At 43.0% G+C, this 23,975-nt stretch overlaps 1 protein-coding gene across 1 annotated transcript in view; it reads right to left on the bottom strand.

Annotated features, from left to right (window-relative positions):
* LOC306784558 (uncharacterized protein) overlaps positions 1 to 23,975 on the bottom strand; it is a gene marked incomplete at its 3' end in the record, with an annotated part of 45,317 nt that overhangs the window by 11,957 nt on the left and 9,385 nt on the right. Inside the window, exons 2-6 of the mRNA XM_079278592.1 lie at positions 23,633 to 23,698; positions 23,395 to 23,516; positions 14,413 to 14,482; positions 13,584 to 13,728; positions 12,298 to 12,385 (exon numbers count right to left, since the gene is read on the bottom strand). Coding sequence (XP_079134718.1) covers positions 12,298 to 12,385; positions 13,584 to 13,728; positions 14,413 to 14,482; positions 23,395 to 23,516; positions 23,633 to 23,664 — 457 coding nt within the window. The 5' untranslated portion in view covers positions 23,665 to 23,698. The remainder of the gene's footprint in view (positions 1 to 12,297; positions 12,386 to 13,583; positions 13,729 to 14,412; positions 14,483 to 23,394; positions 23,517 to 23,632; positions 23,699 to 23,975) is intronic.

Raw genomic sequence — 23,975 nt, 5'->3', positions numbered from 1 at the left:
TTTACAAATTCCAATGATTTTAGCCTCACTACAAAATTCCATTCTTTACGATATTAAGGTTTGTTCCAAAACCTGGACAAATACAACCAACGCTCTCTGTCTGGTTAGATAGCTCAGGATACGACGAATGAGGGCAAAGATGGAGTATATTCTTATCGTGTTTTTGTTTTGTGGTAAACATGCAGTGTGACCATTGTCTACAGTAAAACTGCATCACATGTACTTTTTTATAACCATGTAAAACGAGAGTAGTTCACGGATGTTAAAGTGTCTGATAAGATCCTAATGTTTGTGGGTTTTATTCTGAAGTTAGAACTCTTAAGTTCCGCTCTCATCGTTGTTCGTTTAGTCGGACTGCTTTACGGAGCGGGGCAACCCAAGTGACGTCACTGCGCGACCCTCGAGCTGGAGCGATTACCTTTCACCTACAGACCTGAGATAGACGAACTGAAATATATATATTTAGTAATAACTAATAGAGACTGACAAAAAATGTACCATTAAACTCATATTTCTAAGGACTGATATGCATGGTCATATTTTACATATATATCTCAGGCCTAAAAGTCACCACAGGTATCCTTTGTGGTTCAGGTGAAGAGCCTCTGAGTGACTCTACACAGTGCGAGCTGACAGTCTGTGCTTCGTGACTGAAGATCAGCCGAGACAATACGCGGCTCAGGCATGCTTATCCAGGGTGATATATCCAACACTTACATCTTCCACTCACCCCCATTCATCTCTACCATCTGGCTCAATCAGTTATGGCTGGAAACATTGGCGTCACATGTATGCTTTTAGAGCAGACCTGGGCATTGTGTGGCCCGCGGGCCACATGTGGCACTTTGGTTGATTCTGACTGGCCCGTGTGAGGTTGATTGGAAATTACAAAATAAACATATTTTCTAATTTTACCTCTTGCATGGACTAAAGCTGCAGTGCTTTTATTTTGAAGTGTTTTATTCACGTAATGACGCAAAACGTAAATCAAATACGTGCGCATGATTGAATCAAGTGTACGAGCAGTCACAACACACGAGACGACTTTAGCCCTCAAAAATGTCCACTCATGCTAAAAAAAGAAAGGTAGACGCCTGCAGAGTTTTCAACAAAAAATGGACTGCTAATTATTTATTTACTGAAGTCGCAGGTAAAGCCGTGTGTTTAGTTTGCGGAGAGCAGATCGCCGTGTTTAAGGATTACAATTTGAGTCGGTATTACGAGACGACGCACGCGGAGAAATACAAAAACTTGACTGCCGCTGAAAAGACGGTGGCAACGGAAGCTTTGCTAGCTAAGCTACAAAAGCAGCAAGGCTTTTTTACCAAGCTTCACACAGCCAGGGATGCGGCAACCAAGACCAGCTTTGTGATATCCCACAAAATCGCTAAAAACAGTAAGCCATTCTCGGTGGGGGAGTTTGTCAAAGAGTGCTTGGTGGACTCTGCAGCACTAATATGCCCTGAAAAAAAGAAGCATTTGAGCAAGTCCCGCTATCCAGGCGAACCGTGACAAGAAGGATCGAGGACATTGCGGCGAATCTGGAGCTTCAGCTGCAACGTGAAGTGGTACGTTTTGACTTTTTCTCCTTAATAATAATAATAATAACGTATTTTATTTGTAACGCACTTTTCATTTTTTTTTTTTTTTAAATCTCAGAGTGCCACAGAGCCAGTACATAGTAAAAACATGGTAAAAAGCATAGTTAAAACATAAAAAAAAAACTATAATAAAATAAAAACCAGTGAACGAACAGAAACACAAAAGAAATAACTGACAGTGACTTAGGTCAGAAAGGCTTTCCTGAATAAAAAGGTTTTTAGGCCAGTCTTAAAAGAGACCAGTGTCTGTGTTGCCCTTAGATGGTCAGGGAGACTGTTCCATAGGCGTGGAGCTGCCGAGCCAAAGGCCCGGTCGCCCATGGTGCGGAGCTTGGTGCTGGGGACCCGGAGAAGCGAGCTGTTTGATGATCTGAGGGTGCGGGTGGAGATTTGGGGAGTGATGAGATCTTGTAGGTAGGGAGGTGCATGTCCATTTATGCATTTATGTGTGAGTAGTAGGACTTTGTAATCAATCCGGAATGAGACTGGGAGCCAGTGTAGGGAGTGCAGAATGGGTGTATGTGCTCATACTTCCGGACTCTCATCAGGATCCTGGCAGCGCTGTTTTGGATGTATTGCAGCTTCTGGATGTTCTTGGTAGTGATCCCAGTGAAGAGTGCGTTGCAGTAGTCCAGTCTTGAGGATATAAAGGCGTGGACGAGCTTCTCTGCATCTGACAGGGTTAAAGTGGGGCGGAGTTTGGAGATGTTTTTGCTTTGGACGAGAGCTGCGATGTCCGTGACACAGCCCAGTTACTCGTATTCGTCCGTGGGATAAAGGACTTCAAGATTACGGAGGAGCTGGCAGCACTGCGGTCAATGAAAGGGAGCGATCTTTTCACGGAGGTAGTTGCATGCATGGACACGCTGGGTCTGAAATGGGACAGACTGCTAGGTGTCACAACGGACGGCTGTCCAAGTCTGACCGGGAAAAATGTCTGACTTTTGAAACGTATGCAAGATAAAGTGACTGAAATCGACCCAGATCAGAAATTGGTATTTTTGCATTGTATTATACATCAGCGTGTGTTGTGCAAGTCAGTGCTAAAAATGAACCATGTTATTGATGTTGTAACTAAAACAGTTAACTTCATCAGGGCACGAGCATTGAATCACAGACAGTTTGTTTCACTTTTGGAGGAGCATGAGACTGAACATAGTGACATTGGCTACCACACAGCTGTCAGATGGCTCAGCCTGGGCAAAATGCTAAAAAGATGATGGGAGCTGAAAGCAGAGATTCGAGAGTTCTGCAAGAAGAAAGGCAAGGACATCCCAGAGCTCTCAGATGAGGACTGGATGGCCGATTTTGCATTTGCTGTTGATGTGACTGCACTGATGAATGAACTGAACACCAAACTGCAAGGCAAGGGCCTTTTTGTTCATGAAATGCACAGCCTGGTGAAGGCTTTCATGAGAAAGTTGCAGTTTCTTTCAAGCCAACTGGACAGCAACAATCTCACTCACATGCAAACCCTGAAAGAAGTCACACCATCAGCTGATCACCTCCGCAGGTACTCATCCAAGCTAGGAGCACTGCATGGTGAGTTTTCAAGGCGATTTGAAGATCTCAGAATGATCGAGGATGAAATGCACATGATTTCCTCTCCCTTTACCTGCAGTGTGGGTAATGCACCCAGTGATGTTCAGCTGGAACTCATTGACCTGCAGTCTGATGCGGTACTGGCAGAGCACTTTAAGTCAGGATCACTGCTGGATTTTTACTCTTCTCTCAAGGAGGAGAACTTTCCAAACATAAGGAGACATGCTCAGAATATGTTGGTTCTCTTTGGCTCTACCTACATATGTGAACAAACATTCTCAGTGATGAAGTTTACAAAATCCAGGTATAGATCCTCTCTCACGGATGATCATCTGGCAGCTGTGCTTCGCATCTCCACCTCAGACATTCAACCTGACTTTGATGCACTTGTGAAAGCCCAACAGAGACTAGATTTCTCTCACTGAACAAGAAAAAAGAACTGAGAAAAATCAGATGAGGTGGTTAGACTAGAAATGCTGGCATGTAAAGGCACCAATTAGCAGTGAACTGGGACACTTTCTTTGGAGGCCTTTTTCCCAAAATCACAGTTCAGTGACAATCGTTATAATATGATGTATCTTACTATTTGGAGTACAAAGACAATATTGTGGTGTCTTTAGAACGCTAAGAACCTCTTTCCAACAGTATATGGAACTCAAAATGTGTTTTGGGGTGAATGTGCCTGAAAATGATCACTAATATGAGTCACAAATGGTAAAAACGTTCACATTTAGTTTGTTTTGGTGTTTTATTGAATAAATTACATTTTTTGTAAGGCAACCTCGTTTTTTCATTGCTTAATCATAACATGCAGTACTCTTACCAGTCTTACCAGCTTGTCAAAACAATGCTATATACTGCTTTTACAAAGAAATATAATTAATATTATGCAGAATTGAGTTCAGCCTTTTGGCCTGGCCCTCCATAATATTTTCTGTTTCTCATGTGGCCCCATGGAAAAGATAATTGCCCACCCCTGTTTTAGAGTATACCTCTGCAAAGGGCCTTGCTGCAGGATGTCAGATGAAACAACCAATCTCTAGGGACCCAGTTGGTGTCCCCTGCATTTATAAAATCCTTCCACTCTACCGCCCACTCTGCCTCACCACAAACACATATTCCAACATATGAAACCATTCAATTGTCAAGTCCGTTTAGAGTGAATTCAGAATATATCAAATGGAGTCGCAGATGAGGTTGACAGCTGGGTCAAAGACCGAAGGAGTCAAGGTTTTTTTATCCATTTATTTCAGAGCACCGTTGAGTCTGGACACCGATATAATGGCAAAATTACCTCGTCAAACACAGTTAATAATGGCTGCATTCCATTCAGGTTTTCAAATTCTAGGCCCCTGAAATTGCAGAAGAGGGCTCACCGCTACAACTTACCTGCACAAGTAGACGTTGTTGGTGTTAGCTACACCTTGTGCTATATTTCTGCATACATCACTGTGCTTCTAAATATTGCTCGAGACCAATTCCACTTCCTCATTACGTAGCTCAACAGGAGTACAGAAGCTTTGACAGAAGAAACCGGAAATGGTCCTGGACTCACTGGTGTCTGCTCTACAGATACAGCGGAGTGCAGAAGTCCGGGTCTGCTTACAATGAAACCAAATGATGTTCCTCAGACGAAGAGCACATAATTTCTGAGGAACAATGTTCATTTCAAAATGTATATTGACAACACTGTGTTGTATGGTGCATGTACAATATGAAGCTTGTGTCTTGCTCAAGGACACATTGACATGCGACGAGCAGAGCCGGGGATTGAACCGCCGACCCTCTGATTGAGGGTCGGCGGATCTGCTGTCCACTTAGCTACAGTCGCCCATCTTATGCCAATCTCATTCTATTCTGCATTTCAGTTCCATATCGGCATTTGTCAAAGATATGAAATTACTACTTATATTGCTCTTAAATATTAGTCTAGGTAGTTTCCACCAGATGAACGGCCGTCATTGAGTAAAAGGCACAGACGCAGTGTATGACACCATACTTCAGGTCTCGACAGACAAATGCAAAGTCCTGAGTTGGTGAATACAGAACGTTTGATTAATAATAATAATAATACATTTTATTTATATAGCGCTTTTCATGACACTCAAAGACGCTTTACAAGGCAGAGACAAATTATGTGATTCTGTTCAGTGCCTACAAACATGCATAATAGATAAGTGTTGAACATAGTGATTGTCAAATAAATACTGTAAAAAAAAAAAATGTGTGCATATGATTCAGACTTCACAGTAGCTCTGTCTGTGGGGATTTGGCTTGGAAACCAAAGGGTTGCTGGTCCAAATCCCCATTTGGATTAGGAAAGCACGAGACGACAAATTCTGAGGGTGACGTGAATGTTTCTACAGAAATTCATCCGATAGTTGAGAGATTTCACTGGAAACCACAAACTTCATGGTGTCATATGATGACAAAAGTAACAAAGTGTTTTTGATGACAAGTTCCTAGACATTAAGTTGAATATTACAGGTAATGTATATTCCACACAGAGAGTGACCCATACCACACAGGCAGTAAAACATGCATGTACATATACAGAGACAGCTACTTGTTGAACTTTCACCTACTTTCCACCTCAAGCTATAATTCAGAGGAACACCTTAGACTCCACCGCGACACAGGATATATGCAATGCACAGAGATGAGGCCAAAATGTTCTTTTATCAGTTTTAATGCCCTAAAAGGCTTTAAGACTTATCTCATTCAGAACCTTCTTATCAATGCAGTTCAGTGTGACATGCACAAGGGGTTAAAGAGCAGTGGGTTCATATGCGGTTTACCTCATAGCTGTGGATTATTCTGACCTCATCAGTTATATATTAATGAGGCATGTACCTGTACCTGTAGATCCAGCGCCAATTGTGATTACAGAATTATTTAAAGATACATACCGTTGTGTATTTATGTCAAAGAGCAATTTAAGTTTGGAAAACAAAAGTGCTCTATTTAAAAAATGTTTCTTGTTCTTACTTTTAATTGAGAGCAGTCAATTTATTTCCACTGCAGACTTTATTTCGGTTCAGTCAATTTGTTACCAATTCATTTAAATCGAATTACTTTTACTTCACTTGATTCCTTTATTCATATAGAAATTAAGACTTTTCACTGAAATGTCCTGCTGAATAAACCCTTCAGTTTAAGCCTTTGTTACACAACCTTGCAGTGCAGGAAATGAGCGCATGCATGTGGAAAAAGTTCATTTTCTCATTTTGTGATGCATTCAGGAATAACTTCTTCCAGCAAGGGCACGATACGAAGAAACCCTAGTTAGAAACAATATAACAGGGCTGTAAAGGCAGCGAGAGACATGCATATCTCAAAGGAACCTCTTGTTGCCAGGACACACTTTAACTCGAGCTTTGGCCCTGGCACTCATTCTGCTATTTATTTGGCAGCTGTTTTCCTCCGCTATGCTGACATCTACTGGTCTCACTTTGTGCTAACAGTTATACATGCTAGGAAACAGATGCACATGTACATTCCTAGGGGTACTGTACATGTGCATTAAATGTCACTGTAAATGTCAAATGAAGGAATTTATATTGGAATTAGTTTAAATATAAATAATTACTCAACAACTTGAAAACTGACAAAACTGTAGGAGGGGAGTGTTTTTTCTTTATTTCCATTCTTTAGCCACCTTTATCTGACACTATAAGGTCTCAAATTGGGTTGGATTGGGTGCTCTCCGTGGCGCAGATGAGAAACTGAGAGACGGAAACGCTGCGGGATGACAACAATACACAGACGCACATGCAAACAAACACACACAAGAGTAGGAGTTTTACGTGAGTCAGAGAAGTTATTTCACATGGCATTCTCCAAGAAGAGAAAAGTGATCAGTGAGACCACAGCCTTTATCCATGAATGGACAGACTCTTGCTTTGGGAGCATGTTACACCGTACTACTGTACTAAAGTTACAAATGAGTTCATCATAACTTTTGTTCTCTGTTGACCTTTAGAAACAAATCACTTTGAGATGCCTTGCATCATAAAACACTTTGAATTTTTCCTAAATTCTCAATTACAATAACTAATCATAAATCACTATAAATATATATATATATTTTTTTTTCTTTTTTATTAGGCCACATCACTATTTTCTTAAAGCTGACACAGACAACTTTGGACTGTGGGACGAAACCAGAAAACGCCCAAAAGTGTATGTATTTTTATGAAAGAATGTAAATTAGTCTTAACATCTGAAGAAGGAATTCACTTCCCCTTTCAGTGATAGACCAATCAACATCACCTATTTATTTTTTGAGGGAAACCGGAGAACCCGGAGAAAACCTCAGGCTAAACTAATTCAGGGGATCAACAGAAAGTCATGGAAAAGAATGTCATGGCTCACCTGGTAGATCACATGTACACCAAGTACATGTGATCTACCAGGTGAGCCACGACATTCTTTTCCATGAATATCTGAATTTAATGCCTAATAACTAATCATAAATCACTATAAATATATATATATTTTTTTTCTTTTTTATTAGGCCACATCACTATTTTCTTAAAGCTGACACAGACAACTTTGGACTGTGGGATGAAACCAGAAAACGCCCAAAAGTGTATGTATTTTTATGAAAGAATGTAAATTAGTCTTAACATCTGAAGAAGGAATTCACTTCCCCTTTCAGTGATAGACCAATCAACATCACCTATTTATTTTTTGAGGGAAACCGGAGAACCCGGAGAAAACCTCAGGCTAAACTAATTCAGGGGATCAACAGAAAGTCATGGAAAAGAATGTCATGGCTCACCTGGTAGATCACATGTACACCAAGTACATGTGATCTACCAGGTGAGCCACGGCATTAAATTCAGATACAAAAGAATGTCATGGCTCAACTGGTAGATCACATGTACATCAAGTACATGTGATCCACCAGGTGAGCCATGTAAATTAGTCGAAACATCTGAAGAAGGAATTCACTTCCCCTTTCAGTGATAGACCAATCAATGCACTTGTATCTGAATTGGTTCTTGTGAAGTTGGAGGATCACCATTGCAGGAGCTGTCTGTGTCTGAGAATCCATCTGAGTCAGTTGATTCATCACATTCATCTGAATCATATGGGGGGGAGATGAGCATCAAATCAGAGGCATCATTTGCATAAGAGGTGTCCATGTGATCTACCGAGTCTAAAAGAATGTATTGTACAGACTTGTTGCAGAGTATGTTATGCTCTAGTATCTGAATTGGTTCTTGTGAAGAGTCTGCGCTCTCATCGCTGGAGCTGTCTGTGTCTGAGAATCCATCTGAGTCAGTTGATTTATCACATTCATCTGAATCATAGGGGGGGGAGACGAGCATCAAATCATAGGCAGTATTTGCATAAGAGGTGTCCATGTGATCTACCAGGTGAGCCATTGTAACAAAACGATGGTTTAGGGCTTGACCGGGGGTGATTCTTGTTGCAGCATTTGGATCGAGCAACCGTTTTAGGAGATTTAAAAATGCCAATAAGTCTTCCTTTTCAAGACAATTATTTACAATTGAGTAGAACTCTATTGTTTCATCCAAAGTTTGGCCAGTGTCGAAACTCCACTTTGAAATTGGCTGGATACCGGTTGCCTCCTCGTACTCTTCTGATGTCTTTAGTCTCCATCTTGAATTGGGAGAGGAGTGTTCCCTGTTGAAATACTGGTTGGTGTACATTCCAGCATTCAGCAGGTGGTCTTCTGGCTGGCCAAGTAGATAGCAAACAGTCTTCATTACGTTGTATGTTGTTGTGCCATTGAAGAGGTTCCGGCCGTAGTACATTTCTGCCAGGAGACAGCCCAGTGCCCACATGTCGATGGCTTCAGATATGGGTAGGCCCAAGGTCACCTCTGGAGCTCTGCATGCACGAGGTTGCACAATCATTCCTTCTCTTACTTCTGATACTGACCTGGCCAAACCAAAGTCAATTAATTTCAGCCTGAAGGGCTCATCCTGGTGGTTGACGAGCATAACATTGTCAGCTTTCAGGTCTGTGTGAATGATGCCGATACCCTTCAGGGCTTCAAATGCCACAAGTAGCTGACGTGTTGTGAGACGGATTTCATGAAGGGTCAGGTGTGACTGTCTCTCATACATCAAATCCCAAAGGCTCATGTCCAGTTTCTGGAAGGCGATGCAAGACATGCCTTCAAATGTGAAACTGTCTTTGAATGTCACCAAGTTGTTTTTCTCTGGGTCAAGGGTCCTGAGTTGTTCCAGCATTTTCACTTCTCTGACGTGATCTTCAACGTCTTTGTTGATCTTGATGGCTACAGTCTCGTATGTTGTTAAATTGATACACTTGGCAACTTTGCCATAACATCCTTGTCCAATTAAGTCTAAAACAAGGTATTGTACAGACTTGTTGCAGAGTATGTTATGCTCTAGTCTCTGAATTGGTTCTTGTGAAGAGTCAGTTGATTTATCACATTCATCTGAATCATATGGGGGGGAGACGAGCATCAAATCATAGGCAGCATTTGCATAAGAGGTGTCCATGTGATCTACCAGGTGAGCCATTGTAACAAAACGATGGTTTAGGGCTTGACCGGGGGTGATTCTTGTTGCAGCATTTGGATCGAGCAACCGTTTTAGGAGATTTAAAAATACCATTAAGTCTTCCTTTTCAACACAATTATTTACAATTGAGTAGAACTCTATTGTTTCATCCAAAGTTTTGCCAGTGTCGAAACTCCACTTTGAATTTGGCTGGATACCGGTTGCCTCCTTGTACTCTTCTGATGTCTTTAGTCTCCATCTTGAATTGGGAGAGCAGTGCTCCCTGTTGAAATACTGGTTGGTGTACATTCCAGCATTCAGCAGGTGGTCTTCTGGCTGGCCGAGTAGATGGCAAACAGTCTTCATTACGTTGTATGATGAGTAGTCAGTGAAGAGGTTCCGGCCGTAGTACATTTTTGCCAGGAGACAGCCCAGTGCCCACATGTCGATGGCTCCAGATATGGGGAGGCCCAAGGTCACCTCTGGAGCTCTGTGTGCACAAGGTTGCACAAGCATTCCTTCTCTTACTTCTGATACTGACCTAGCCAAACCAAAGTCAATTAATTTCAGCCTGAAGGGCTCATCCTGGTGGTTGACGAGCATAACATTGTCAGCTTTCAGGTCTGTGTGAATGATGCCGATACCCTTCAGGGCTTCAAATGCCACAAGTAGCTGACGTGTTATGGGGCGGATTTCATTAAGGGTCAGGTGTAACTGTCTCTCACGCATCAAATCCAAAAGGCTCATGTCCAGTTTCTGGAAGGCGATGCAAGACATGCCTTCGAATGTGAAACTGTCTTTGAATGTCACCAAGTTGTTTTTCTCTGGGTCAAGGGTCCTGAGTTGTTCCAGCATTTTCACTTCTCTGACGTGATTTTCAACATCTTTGTTGATCTTGATGGCTACAGTCTTGTATGTTGTTAAATTGATACACTTGGCAACTTTGCCAAAACATCCTTGTCCAATTAAGTCTAAAACAAGGTATTGTACAGACTTGTTGCAGAGTATGTTATGCTCTAGTATCTGAATTGGTTTTTGTGAAGAGTCTGCGCTCTCATCACTGGAGCTGTCTGTGTCTGAGAATCCATCTGAGTCAGTTGATTCATCCCATGCATTCCATTCATCTGAATCATAACTGGACATTTTTCCTATCAAATGTTTCCAAATAGTATCCAAGTTGAGTATATTCAGAGGTGCTTATCTTGGCTGTGGGTGTGTGATTCTGTCTAGAGAAATATCATTTATATAGACTCTAAGAATGTGATGTCATCAATTCTAGTTCTAGAACATCAAAGTCACATGTGATGTAATACATTTATGACATCACAAGTTCTAGAACATCAAAGTCACATGTGATGTAATACATTTATGACATCACAAGTTCTAGAACATCAAATGTCAAATCAGATGTCACCATGGCAACTCTGCATTCTAAATTCCGTGGAGTGGAGCTTGAAAAATATTGTGTAATTTTTCAAAACAACTTGCCTTCATGCCCATCATTTTTATTTCTATGATTTCACTTCAAACTGTTATGTTAATTTTGCATGAAAGATGTCTCCCAGTCCACTCTCAGTGTATGCGCACTGGAAGATTTCCACACACATTTTTGAGAGGAAGGGATCTTTTAGAATAGAAAATGTAAGAATAGACTATGCGATACGCTCTAAACAGAAGGAATCACAGCTGCAGGTGCACTAAATGGTTAAACTTTGATGTATTTTCTTGTCTTTCATGTGAATAGTTTATGTAATTGTGAAACAAAATATGAAACAGATGTATTAACTATTAAAAAAACACATTTGATCAAGGAAAGATGAATATGAAAACACAATTACAAAGAAAAGTGTTACAACACCCAATTGCCCACAATCCAAGACTAATGAATTACTTACCACTCCCCCTCCCCCTCCCCCTGTTCTCTCTCTATGCTGTCTGCCATTAGCTCAGGGAGCAATGCCCCAACTGGACAGCAGGTGTGCTCTTCAGCACTGCAGCACACAACCCACTACAATTCTATCATGTATGTGGGTGTAAGAGGGAGTGTGTGTGTGTGTGTGTGTGTGTTCGAGTGTGTGTATGCGTCAGGCGCCTGGCCACTGCTGCTCCTGCCACTCTGCTGAAGGAGAGGGGGGAGAGAGAGGACGCCGGAGGAGTGGAGGGAGAAAGAGAGCAAGGGGGATAGAGGGGAGAGAGTCCAGGCCCAAATAAAGCCATGGGGGCCGGGGCTGAGCTGGGCCCCCCTTTGCTATAAATACGCTGGCCGCCTGGAGGCTCGGGTTCTGTGTTTGGGGCTTGGGACCACCGACCACCACTGCTGCAGCAGCCTTCCTCAGGAGAGTCTCCTCTGTATACTCATCATCCTCATCCTGGTCGTCGGTGTTCTGGCCAGCCAAGATGCCTCGCGTGGACTCAGACCTCAAACTGGACTGTAAGGATGTCCTCTTCAGACCCAAGAGGAGCAGCCTGAAGAGTCGCTCAGAGGTCGGTGCGGTTAATTAGTTTTACTCTGATACTGTAATCCAAATATTACAGCTACAGGTCAATTAACCATCAGACCGGCATATTGTCTTGTGCTCTTTGAAGGCTTTTAGCAAGTGAGTGAGTGGGAACAGTGCGCTGATTAAAATAGTGGAGCTGGAGGTACTCACTCTTCATCGCAGCACTGGGAGTCTTCTCGGTGTACTGAACGGGCCCCTGGCTGTCAGCTGACTCGCCGTCTCCCAGCTTCTGCTCCACCTCCTGCGAACACACACACACACACACACACACACACACACACACACACACACACACACACACACACACACACACACACACACACACACACACACACACACACACACACACAGTTTCCTAAGCTGCTGTAGCTGTCGTATTTGTCGACGCATGTTTTGCAGTGCGCAGACTTTTGGGGTGAAGTTACACTTTAACGTTTCTTTCTTTTCTGTCTACATTTCTGAACTTGACCCTGAAATGCAAAAACATGTTCCATCACAAATAAAGTAGCCACTGCATCAAAGCAGCAGCTGACTTTGAGACTGCATCTGTATAGCACTGTCCACTTGAAGGTAACATAAATAGTTACACGAAGACTAAACTGGTCCATGTTTTGTGTTTTATTTGCTAAAATGTGAAGGTTTTCCAGCGTCAAACTCGAAAAGCCTCTAGGGTTAGAATGAATAATATGGCAGCACCCGCGTTTTAAAAGAAAAACACGCTTCTAAATTTCTTAGAGAAGGATCCCGAATCTCAATATCCCCATCATCTTTTATTATATGTGGAGAATCAGATGTGTCTCTCTGTCCTGGTGCATAATATGTACCAGCATCCTGATGCTGTCGGCTACAAATAACAACGTAAGCTCTTTCAGTATATAATAATTATTAGTATTAATAATACAAACATGACCCTATAGTGTCTCAGTTGATATAAGTGGAGTATTAAACGACTATTATAGAAGATGCAAAGCCCTCGTATAATAATATAACAATAAAATCACAACGGATTATGACTGACTCAGTAAAACATGCACAAAGAAGTGATGAGTAAATAGAAAGAAGTAGCCAGAGATTGCTGATGCCAGCTGATACACACCCCAACATCTTATTTGTTATTAGGCTTTCTAAACATGTGTTGCATTCTTCTCGCTGTGACACTCATCAGGTTTTCTATCTCGGAACAACTCGATAGACAGGTTTTCCGCTATAGGTGACAAAGTCACAAAAGGACACCACAGAGCGGTCTGTACTGGCTGCACTCCAGGAGGAACACAGATAACTGATTCATGCTGACTCAGCTCAGCAAGTCATTCATTTACACCTGCTGCTCAGTCAGGAAGTTGAGGTAAAGGAGTAAGAAAATGAATGAGACCGAGAGAAAGCAGGAGATTATCTGCCCACCCCGATGTCCCAGTCCGACACACACACACACACACACACATCTCACCTTCACACACAAACCTGACGTTCTCTTTATGTGCAGGCGTGAATCCCTCCGCTGGGCTTGCGGGCGTCTGTGTGGCTGCACCGTGGTAGCGCTTCCCGTTCAGACGGTTGAACACAATCTTTGGGGACGGAGAGCTGCGGAGAGATCAGACGGAGACAAATGAAGCCTGCTTGGGGATTGGATCAGCAGGCATCGCAACAAAACACAAGAGTTCCACCTCACAGGGATGGAGAAAACACAAATGATGCTGATTGGTCAGAGGAATTGAGCATGACGGGTCATTCTTCACCGCGGGACAGAATCATTTGACAAAACAAAGAAGAACTTCAAGTTTTATCAGAGACCCTAAAAACCTACATTTTAGTGCTTGCGAGTTTTAAAACGCTGTTGACACTTTTACTGCGGTCAAATTCACCTGAAGTACTGTACTGGACATACACTCAGTTACCAGTTTATTAGGGACACCCAATAAAAACATCCTACTTTCAGTAAAGTTATCATGTTAATGACATTGATTCAACTGTAGGATGTAGGTTGTGGTGCTTATTGTAATAATATGATAATTGCATTGCATTGAACACACGGTCACAGCAGAGAGAACAGCCGGGGCTTGAAAACAAACTGCAGGAACAGTCTGCGTCCGATAATGGGTGCAGACACGTTAGTCCCCGATGCGTTACGTGATCGCGCTGACGGAGCACGTGCTGTTGGGCCCCAAGTGGCTCAAACAGCCGGCGTAAAGGATCTTGCAAAAAATGAAGAAAAATGAAATAAAAACACACACCATGACAGGACGTGGAGCCGCTGACGTTACTTACTTCGATGAGAGCCAAGACGTCGGCTTGAGCTTCAAGTCGCCGAACTTGCTCTCGATCTGCTGTGTGGGACCTTTAGGAGACACAGTTCGAGTGTGTTGATGTTACGCTGTGAAATCAACGGGTTACATGGAAACGCGCTGCGTGAAAACATTGGACCGTGTCAACCGTTGCAATGCCCCAAAACTTCCCCCTTTAATGAGGAAATCAATGATTGCGTCATGCTTTTAGATAAGGGATACACATTCACCAACCTGTCCTCCGTTGAGTCACGAGTTTGCTGGGACCTCTGGTGATCGTGTACATCATGTGAACGCCAAGATATTCTGTCGTATCTGTGAGTGAAGACCGCTCTGTCTTATGAACCATCGGGTGAGCACACCGATTACCTCGCGGTCCTCTGCCGGCTCCCCCTGACGCAACAACGACGGAAAAGACAGATTCGCAGCTTGATTTCTTATTTGTTTCTTCCCCGGGTCAGCGGCTCCACGGTCGGCCTGCAGCCTGCAAGAGACTCTTTGACTTGTCGCCCGCTGTGTAGTCGATACTGTTGCACCTCCGAGTGAGCAGCCGGTGTTCCGCTGTCGTGAACCGACGTCCGCTGCTACTACGAGAGGTTGCGTGTAGGTCATCCAAGGAGAGAGCGGCTCCAGAGGCCGGTGGGGGTGGGGTGGGGGGATCCGTCACTCGGAGGTGGGACCTTGTGGTTCCTCACGTCCGGGGACAGTGACACTCCGGGCCCGGACACTCTACGGTCTACGCCCCGCTGATGCCACGGGACTGACCGCGGCCCCCCCGCTCCCTGACAGAACACAAGAACAACGCACACTTTGATATTTTCATCAGGACGGAAAGCTACGATGCTCGGCCAGCGTGTCAAGCCGGCCACAATGAAGCACGTGACTTCCGGACTGAGTTTCCAAAATAAAACACTCCTTTGACCACTTAAAACATAACTTGTTAATTGAATACGTCCAGTCTTTCGAGGACTTATATTCAGTATTGATGGACATTATGCTAATAATATGGCTGTGATATGACACATCAACAACATGTGTGATTAATTAATGCGCTATTTGACATCCTGTAAATGCATCAGTGACTTTCAGTGCTAAATGTTATGACTTGCTGTTCACTATGAAAATGGTGTTTTATTTATCTGACAGACCGTAGTTACAAAAAAACATGAGGTTAACGCGAGTAAACAGGACATGGTTTGGGAATTAAATTTTTTTTTACAAATTCCAATGATTTTAGCCTCACTATGAAATTCCATTCTTTACGATATTAAGGTTTGTTCCAAAACCTGGACAAATACAACCAACGCTCTCTGTCTGGTTAGATAGCTCAGGATACGACGAATGAGGGCAAAGATGGAGTATATTCTTATCGTGTTTTTGTTTTGTGGTAAACATGCAGTGTGACCATTGTCTACAGTAAAACTGCATCACATGTACTTTTTTATAACCATGTAAAACGAGAGTAGTTCACGGATGTTAAAGTGTCTGATAAGCTCCTAATGTTTGTGGGTTTTATTCTGAAGTTAGAACTCTTAAGTTCCGCTCTCATCGTTGTTCGTTTAGTCGGACTGCTTTACGGAGCGGGGCAACCCAAGTGACGTCACTGCGCGACCCTCGAGCTGGAGCGATTACCTTTCACCTACAGACCTGAGATAGACGAACTGAAATATATATATTTAGTAATAACTAATAGAGACTGACAAAAAATGTACCATTAAACTCATATTTCTAAGGACTGATATGCATGGTCATATTTTACATATATATCTCAGGCCTAAAAGTCACCACAGGTATCCTTTGTGGTTCAGGTGAAGAGCCTCTGAGTGACTCTACACAGTGCGAGCTGACAGTCTGTGCTTCGTGACTGAAGATCAGCCGAGACAATACGCGGCTCAGGCATGCTTATCCAGGGTGATATATCCAACACTTACATCTTCCACTCACCCCCATTCATCTCTACCATCTGGCTCAATCAGTTATGGCTGGAAACATTGGCGTCACATGTATGCTTTTAGAGCAGACCTGGGCATTGTGTGGCCCGCGGGCCACATGTGGCACTTTGGTTGATTCTGACTGGCCCGTGTGAGGTTGATTGGAAATTACAAAATAAACATATTTTCTAATTTTACCTCTTGCATGGACTAAAGCTGCAGTGCTTTTATTTTGAAGTGTTTTATTCACGTAATGACGCAAAACGTAAATCAAATACGTGCGCATGATTGAATCAAGTGTACGAGCAGTCACAACACACGAGACGACTTTAGCCCTCAAAAATGTCCACTCATGCTAAAGAAAGAAAGGTAGACGCCTGCAGAGTTTTCAACAAAAAATGGACTGCTAATTATTTATTTACTGAAGTCGCAGGTAAAGCCGTGTGTTTAGTTTGCGGAGAGCAGATCGCCGTGTTTAAGGATTACAATTTGAGTCGGTATTACGAGACGACGCACGCGGAGAAATACAAAAACTTGACTGCCGCTGAAAAGACGGTGGCAACGGAAGCTTTGCTAGCTAAGCTACAAAAGCAGCAAGGCTTTTTTACCAAGCTTCACACAGCCAGGGATGCGGCAACCAAGACCAGCTTTGTGATATCCCACAAAATCGCTAAAAACAGTAAGCCATTCTCGGTGGGGGAGTTTGTCAAAGAGTGCTTGGTGGACTCTGCAGCACTAATATGCCCTGAAAAAAAGAAGCATTTGAGCAAGTCCCGCTATCCAGGCGAACCGTGACAAGAAGGATCGAGGACATTGCGGCGAATCTGGAGCTTCAGCTGCAACGTGAAGTGGTACGTTTTGACTTTTTCTCCTTAATAATAATAATAATAACGTATTTTATTTGTAACGCACTTTTCATTTTTTTTTTTTTAAATCTCAGAGTGCCACAGAGCCAGTACATAGTAAAAACATGGTAAAAAGCATAGTTAAAACATAAAAAAAAAACTATAATAAAATAAAAACCAGTGAACGAACAGAAACACAAAAGAAATAACTGACAGTGACTTAGGTCAGAAAGGCTTTCCTGAATAAAAAGGTTTTTAGGCCAGTCTTAAAAGAGACCAGTGTCTGTGTTGCCCTTAGATGGTCAGGGAGACTGTTCCATAGGCGTGGAGCTGCCGAGCCAAAGGCCCGGTCGCCCATGGTGCGGAGCTTGGTGCTGGGGACCCGGAGAAGCGAGCTGTTTGATGATCTGAGGGTGCGGGTGGAGATTTGGGGAGTGATGAGATCTTGTAGGTAGGGAGGTGCATGTCCATTTATGCATTTATGTGTGAGTAGTAGGACTTTGTAATCAATCCGGAATGAGACTGGGAGCCAGTGTAGGGAGTGCAGAATGGGTGTATGTGCTCATACTTCCGGACTCTCATCAGGATCCTGGCAGCGCTGTTTTGGATGTATTGCAGCTTCTGGATGTTCTTGGTAGTGATCCCAGTGAAGAGTGCGTTGCAGTAGTCCAGTCTTGAGGATATAAAGGCGTGGACGAGCTTCTCTGCATCTGACAGGGTTAAAGTGGGGCGGAGTTTGGAGATGTTTTTGCTTTGGACGAGAGCTGCGATGTCCGTGACACAGCCCAGTTACTCGTATTCGTCCGTGGGATAAATGACTTCAAGATTACGGAGGAGCTGGCAGCACTGCGGTCAATGAAAGGGAGCGATCTTTTCACGGAGGTAGTTGCATGCATGGACACGCTGGGTCTGAAATGGGACAGACTGCTAGGTGTCACAACGGACGGCTGTCCAAGTCTGACCGGGAAAAATGTCTGACTTTTGAAACGTATGCAAGATAAAGTGACTGAAATCGACCCAGATCAGAAATTGGTATTTTTGCATTGTATTATACATCAGCGTGTGTTGTGCAAGTCAGTGCTAAAAATGAACCATGTTATTGATGTTGTAACTAAAACAGTTAACTTCATCAGGGCACGAGCATTGAATCACAGACAGTTTGTTTCACTTTTGGAGGAGCATGAGACTGAACATAGTGACATTGGCTACCACACAGCTGTCAGATGGCTCAGCCTGGGCAAAATGCTAAAAAGATGATGGGAGCTGAAAGCAGAGATTCGAGAGTTCTGCAAGAAGAAAGGCAAGGACATCCCAGAGCTCTCAGATGAGGACTGGATGGCCGATTTTGCATTTGCTGTTGATGTGACTGCACTGATGAATGAACTGAACACCAAACTGCAAGGCAAGGGCCTTTTTGTTCATGAAATGCACAGCCTGGTGAAGGCTTTCATGAGAAAGTTGCAGTTTCTTTCAAGCCAACTGGACAGCAACAATCTCACTCACATGCAAACCCTGAAAGAAGTCACACCATCAGCTGATCACCTCCGCAGGTACTCATCCAAGCTAGGAGCACTGCATGGTGAGTTTTCAAGGCGATTTGAAGATCTCAGAATGATCGAGGATGAAATGCACATGATTTCCTCTCCCTTTACCTGCAGTGTGGGTAATGCACCCAGTGATGTTCAGCTGGAACTCATTGACCTGCAGTCTGATGCGGTACTGGCAGAGCACTTTAAGTCAGGATCACTGCTGGATTTTTACTCTTCTCTCAAGGAGGAGAACTTTCCAAACATAAGGAGACATGCTCAGAATATGTTGGTTCTCTTTGGCTCTACCTACATATGTGAACAAACATTCTCAGTGATGAAGTTTACAAAATCCAGGTATAGATCCTCTCTCACGGATGATCATCTGGCAGCTGTGCTTCGCATCTCCACCTCAGACATTCAACCTGACTTTGATGCACTTGTGAAAGCCCAACAGAGACTAGATTTCTCTCACTGAACAAGAAAAAAGAACTGAGAAAAATCAGATGAGGTGGTTAGACTAGAAATGCTGGCATGTAAAGGCACCAATTAGCAGTGAACTGGGACACTTTCTTTGGAGGCCTTTTTCCCAAAATCACAGTTCAGTGACAATCGTTATAATATGATGTATCTTACTATTTGGAGTACAAAGACAATATTGTGGTGTCTTTAGAACGCTAAGAACCTCTTTCCAACAGTATATGGAACTCAAAATGTGTTTTGGGGTGAATGTGCCTGAAAATGATCACTAATATGAGTCACAAATGGTAAAAACGTTCACATTTAGTTTGTTTTGGTGTTTTATTGAATAAATTACATTTTTTGTAAGGCAACCTCGTTTTTTCATTGCTTAATCATAACATGCAGTACTCTTACCAGTCTTACCAGCTTGTCAAAACAATGCTATATACTGCTTTTACAAAGAAATATAATTAATATTATGCAGAATTGAGTTCAGCCTTTTGGCCTGGCCCTCCATAATATTTTCTGTTTCTCATGTGGCCCCATGGAAAAGATAATTGCCCACCCCTGTTTTAGAGTATACCTCTGCAAAGGGCCTTGCTGCAGGATGTCAGATGAAACAACCAATCTCTAGGGACCCAGTTGGTGTCCCCTGCATTTATAAAATCCTTCCACTCTACCGCCCACTCTGCCTCACCACAAACACATGGCATTCTCCAAGAAGAGAAAAGTGATCAGTGAGACCACAGCCTTTATCCATGAATGGACAGACTCTTGCTTTGGGAGCATGTTACACCGTACTACTGTACTAAAGTTACAAATGAGTTCATCATAACTTTTGTTCTCTGTTGACCTTTAGAAGCAAATCACTTTGAGATGCCTTGCATCATAAAACACTTTGAATTTTTCCTAAATTCTCAATTACAATAACTAATCATAAATCACTATAAATATATATATATTTTTTTTTTCTTTTTTATTAGGCCACATCACTATTTTCTTAAAGCTGACACAGACAACTTTGGACTGTGGGACGAAACCAGAAAACGCCCAAAAGTGTATGTATTTTTATGAAAGACTGTAAATTAGTCTTAACATCTGAAGAAGGAATTCACTTCCCCTTTCAGTGATAGACCAATCAACATCACCTATTTATTTTTTGAGGGAAACCGGAGAACCCGGAGAAAACCTCAGGCTAAACTAATTCAGGGGATCAACAGAAAGTCATGGAAAAGAATGTCATGGCTCACCTGGTAGATCACATGTACACCAAGTACATGTGATCTACCAGGTGAGCCACGGCATTAAATTCAGATACAAAAGAATGTCATGGCTCAACTGGTAGATCACATGTACATCAAGTACATGTGATCCACCAGGTGAGCCATGTAAATTAGTCGAAACATCTGAAGAAGGAATTCACTTCCCCTTTCAGTGATAGACCAATCAATGCACTTGTATCTGAATTGGTTCTTGTGAAGAGTCTGCACTCTCATCGCTGGAGCTGTCTGTGTCTGAGAATCCATCTGAGTCAGTTGATTCATCCCATTCATCTGAATCATATGGGGGGGGGGGGAGCATCAAATCATAGGCAGCATTTGCATAAGAGGTGTCCATGTGATCTACCAGGTGAGCCATTGTAACAAAACGATGGTTTAGGGCTTGACCGGGGGTGATTCTTGTTGCAGCATTTGGATCGAGCAACCGTTTTAGGAGATTTAAAAATGCCATTAAGTCTTCCTTTCCAACACAATTATTTACAATTGAGTAGAACTCTATTGTTTCATCCAAAGTTTGGCCAGTGTCGAAACTCCACTTTGAAATTGGCTGGATACAGGTTGCCTCCTCGTACTCTTCTGATGTCTTTAGTCTCCATCTTGAATTGGGAGAGCAGTGTTCCCTGTTGAAATACTGGTTGGTGTACATTCCAGCATTCAGCAGGTGGTCTTGTGGCTGGCCAAGTAGATGGCAAACAGTCTTCATTACGTTGTATGATGAGTAGTCAGTGAAGAGGTTCCGGCCGTAGTACATTTCTGCCAGGACACAGCCCAGTGCCCACATGTCGATGGCTTCAGATATGGGGAGGCCCAAGGTCACCTCTGGAGCTCTGTGTGCACAAGGTTGCACAATCATTCCTTCTCTTACCTCTGATACTGACATGGCCAAACCAAAGTCAATTAATTTCAGCCTGAAGGGCTCATCCTGGTGGTTGACGAGCATAACATTGTCAGCTTTCAGGTCTGTGTGAATGATGCCGATACCCTTCAGGGCTTCAAATGCCACAAGTAGCTGACTTGTTATGTGGCGGATTTCATGAAGGGTCAGGTGTGACTGTCTCTCATACATCAAATCCCAAAGGCTCATGTCCAGTTTCTGGAAGGCGATGCAAGACATGCCTTCGAACATGAAACTGTCTTTGAATGTCACCAAGTTGTTTTTCTCTGGGTCAAGGGTCCTGAGTTGTTCCAGCATTTTCACTTCTCTGACGTGATCTTCAACGTCTTCGTTGATCTTGATGGCTACAGTCTCGTATGTTGTTAAATTGATACACTTGGCAACTTTGCCAAAACATCCTTCTCCAATTAAGTCTAAAACAAGGTATTGTACAGACTTGTTGCAGAGTATGTTATGCTCTAGTCTCTGAATTGGTTCTTGTGAAGAGTCAGTTGATTCATCCCATTCATCTGAATCATATGGGGGGGAGACGAGCATCAAATCATAGGCAGCATTTGCATAAGAAGAGGTGTCCATGTGATCTACCAGGTGAGCCATTGTAACAAAACGATGGTTTAGGGCTTGACCGGGGGTGATTCTTGTTGCAGCATTTGGATCGAGCAACCGTTTTAGGAGATTTAAAAATGCCATTAAGTCTTCCTTTTCAACACAAATATTAAAATTTGAGGCTAACTCTGTTGCTTCATCCAAAGTTTGGCCAGTGTCGAAACTCCACTTTGAAATTGGCTGGATACCGGTTGCCTCCTCGTACTCTTCTGATGTCTTTAGTGTCCATCTTGAATTGGGAGAGGAGTGCTCCCTGTTGAAATACTGGTTGGTGTACATTCCAGCATTCAGCAGGTGGTCTTCTCGCTGGCCGAGTAGATGGCAAACAGTTTTCATTACGTTGTATGATGTTTTGCTATGGAAGAGGTCCCGGCCGCAGTACATTTCTGCCAGGACACAGCCCAGTGCCCACATGTCGATGGCTTCAGATATGGGGAGGCCCAAGGTCACCTCTGGAGCTCTGTATGCACAAGGTTGCACAATCATTCCTTCTCTTACGTCTGATACTGACATGGCCAAACCAAAGTCAATTAATTTCAGCCTGAAGGGCTCATGCTGGTGGTTGACGAGCATAACATTGTCAGCTTTCAGGTCTGTGTGAATGATGCCGATACCCTTCAGGGCTTCAAATGCCACAAGTAGCTGATGTGTTATGGGGCGGATTTCATTAAGGGTCAGGTGTGACTGTCTCTCACACATCAAATCCAAAAGGCTCCTGTCCAGTTTCTGGAAGGCGATGCAAGACATGCCTTCGAATGTGAAACTGTCTTTGAATGTCACCAAGTTGTTTTTCTCTGGGTCAAGGGTCCTGAGTTGTTCCAGCATTTTCACTTCTCTGTCGTGATCTTGAACGCGTTTGTTGATCTTGATGGCTACAGTCTTGTATGTTGTTAAATTGATACACTTGTCAACTTTGCCAAAACATCCTTGTCCAATTAAGTCTAAAACAAGGTATTGTGCAGAATTGTTGCAGAGTATGTTATGCTCTAGTATCTGAATTGGTTCTTGTGAAGAGTCTGCGCTCTCATCACTGGAGCTGTCTGTGTCTGAGAATCCATCTGAGTCAGTTGATTCATCCCATTTAACTGAATCATAAATGGGTTTCATTGGCTGAAACTCCTTGTTTGTTTCGTTTTGAGACATTTTTCCTGTCAAATGTTTCCAAATAGTATCCAAGTTGAGTATATTCAGAGGCGCTTATCTTGCTGTGGGTGTGTGATTCTGTCTAGAGAAATATCATTTATATAGACTCTAAGAATGTGTTGTCATGAATTCTAGTTCTAGAACATCAAAGAACATCAAAGTCACATGTGATGTTACCATGGCAACATCACATGTGATGTCACCATGGCAACTCTGCATTCTAAATTCCTTGGAGTGGAGCTTGAAAAATATTGTGTAATATTTCAAAACAACTTGCCTTCATGCCCAAACTGGTGGGCATGCGGCTGGGCTTGGAAGATGCGATGGCACAACAGCATCCATGGCATCCAAGATGGCACTGCTGAACCTCCAGAGACGTACAGAACATTCTTTGACAACCTGAAATATACAGCAGAAGAAATATTATGGACATCCTTGCTACACAAACGCTAGCCATACTATTATGATCATGAATATTTCCGTGTTTTTCAGCAAATAAATGAAACCTCACAAACCTGCTGATGAACAAGCCTCCTCTTGGGTGCATCGCAAGACTGCTCTGGTTTCCCCAAATGATGTCTCTGTAATGACAAAAGCATTCCTCATATTAAACACGTGTCTCCTTTGACCATTACATGCTTCCATGTTAACGCTATACACGTGTCTGCACAATCAGCTACAAAATTACAGTCTGCAATCATTTACCTTCTTGCCACATCCAGCAAATGTCAACTCAGAAGGGTCTGGTCGGCGTGGCACGTGGCGGACCTCTCCCTTCACGACCACCTTTGGCGAGATCCTGCGAGCAGGAGGCGATGTCTTTGGAGAAACATCTGGCTTCTTGGTAGAAACAGGATC

This window comes from Melanostigma gelatinosum (genome assembly GCF_949748355.1).
Source record: "Melanostigma gelatinosum genome assembly, chromosome: 11".
NCBI lineage: Eukaryota > Metazoa > Chordata > Actinopteri > Perciformes > Zoarcidae > Melanostigma > Melanostigma gelatinosum.
Note: the sequence above shows the minus strand (reverse complement) of the source record. Positions and strands in the feature narration are given on the sequence as shown.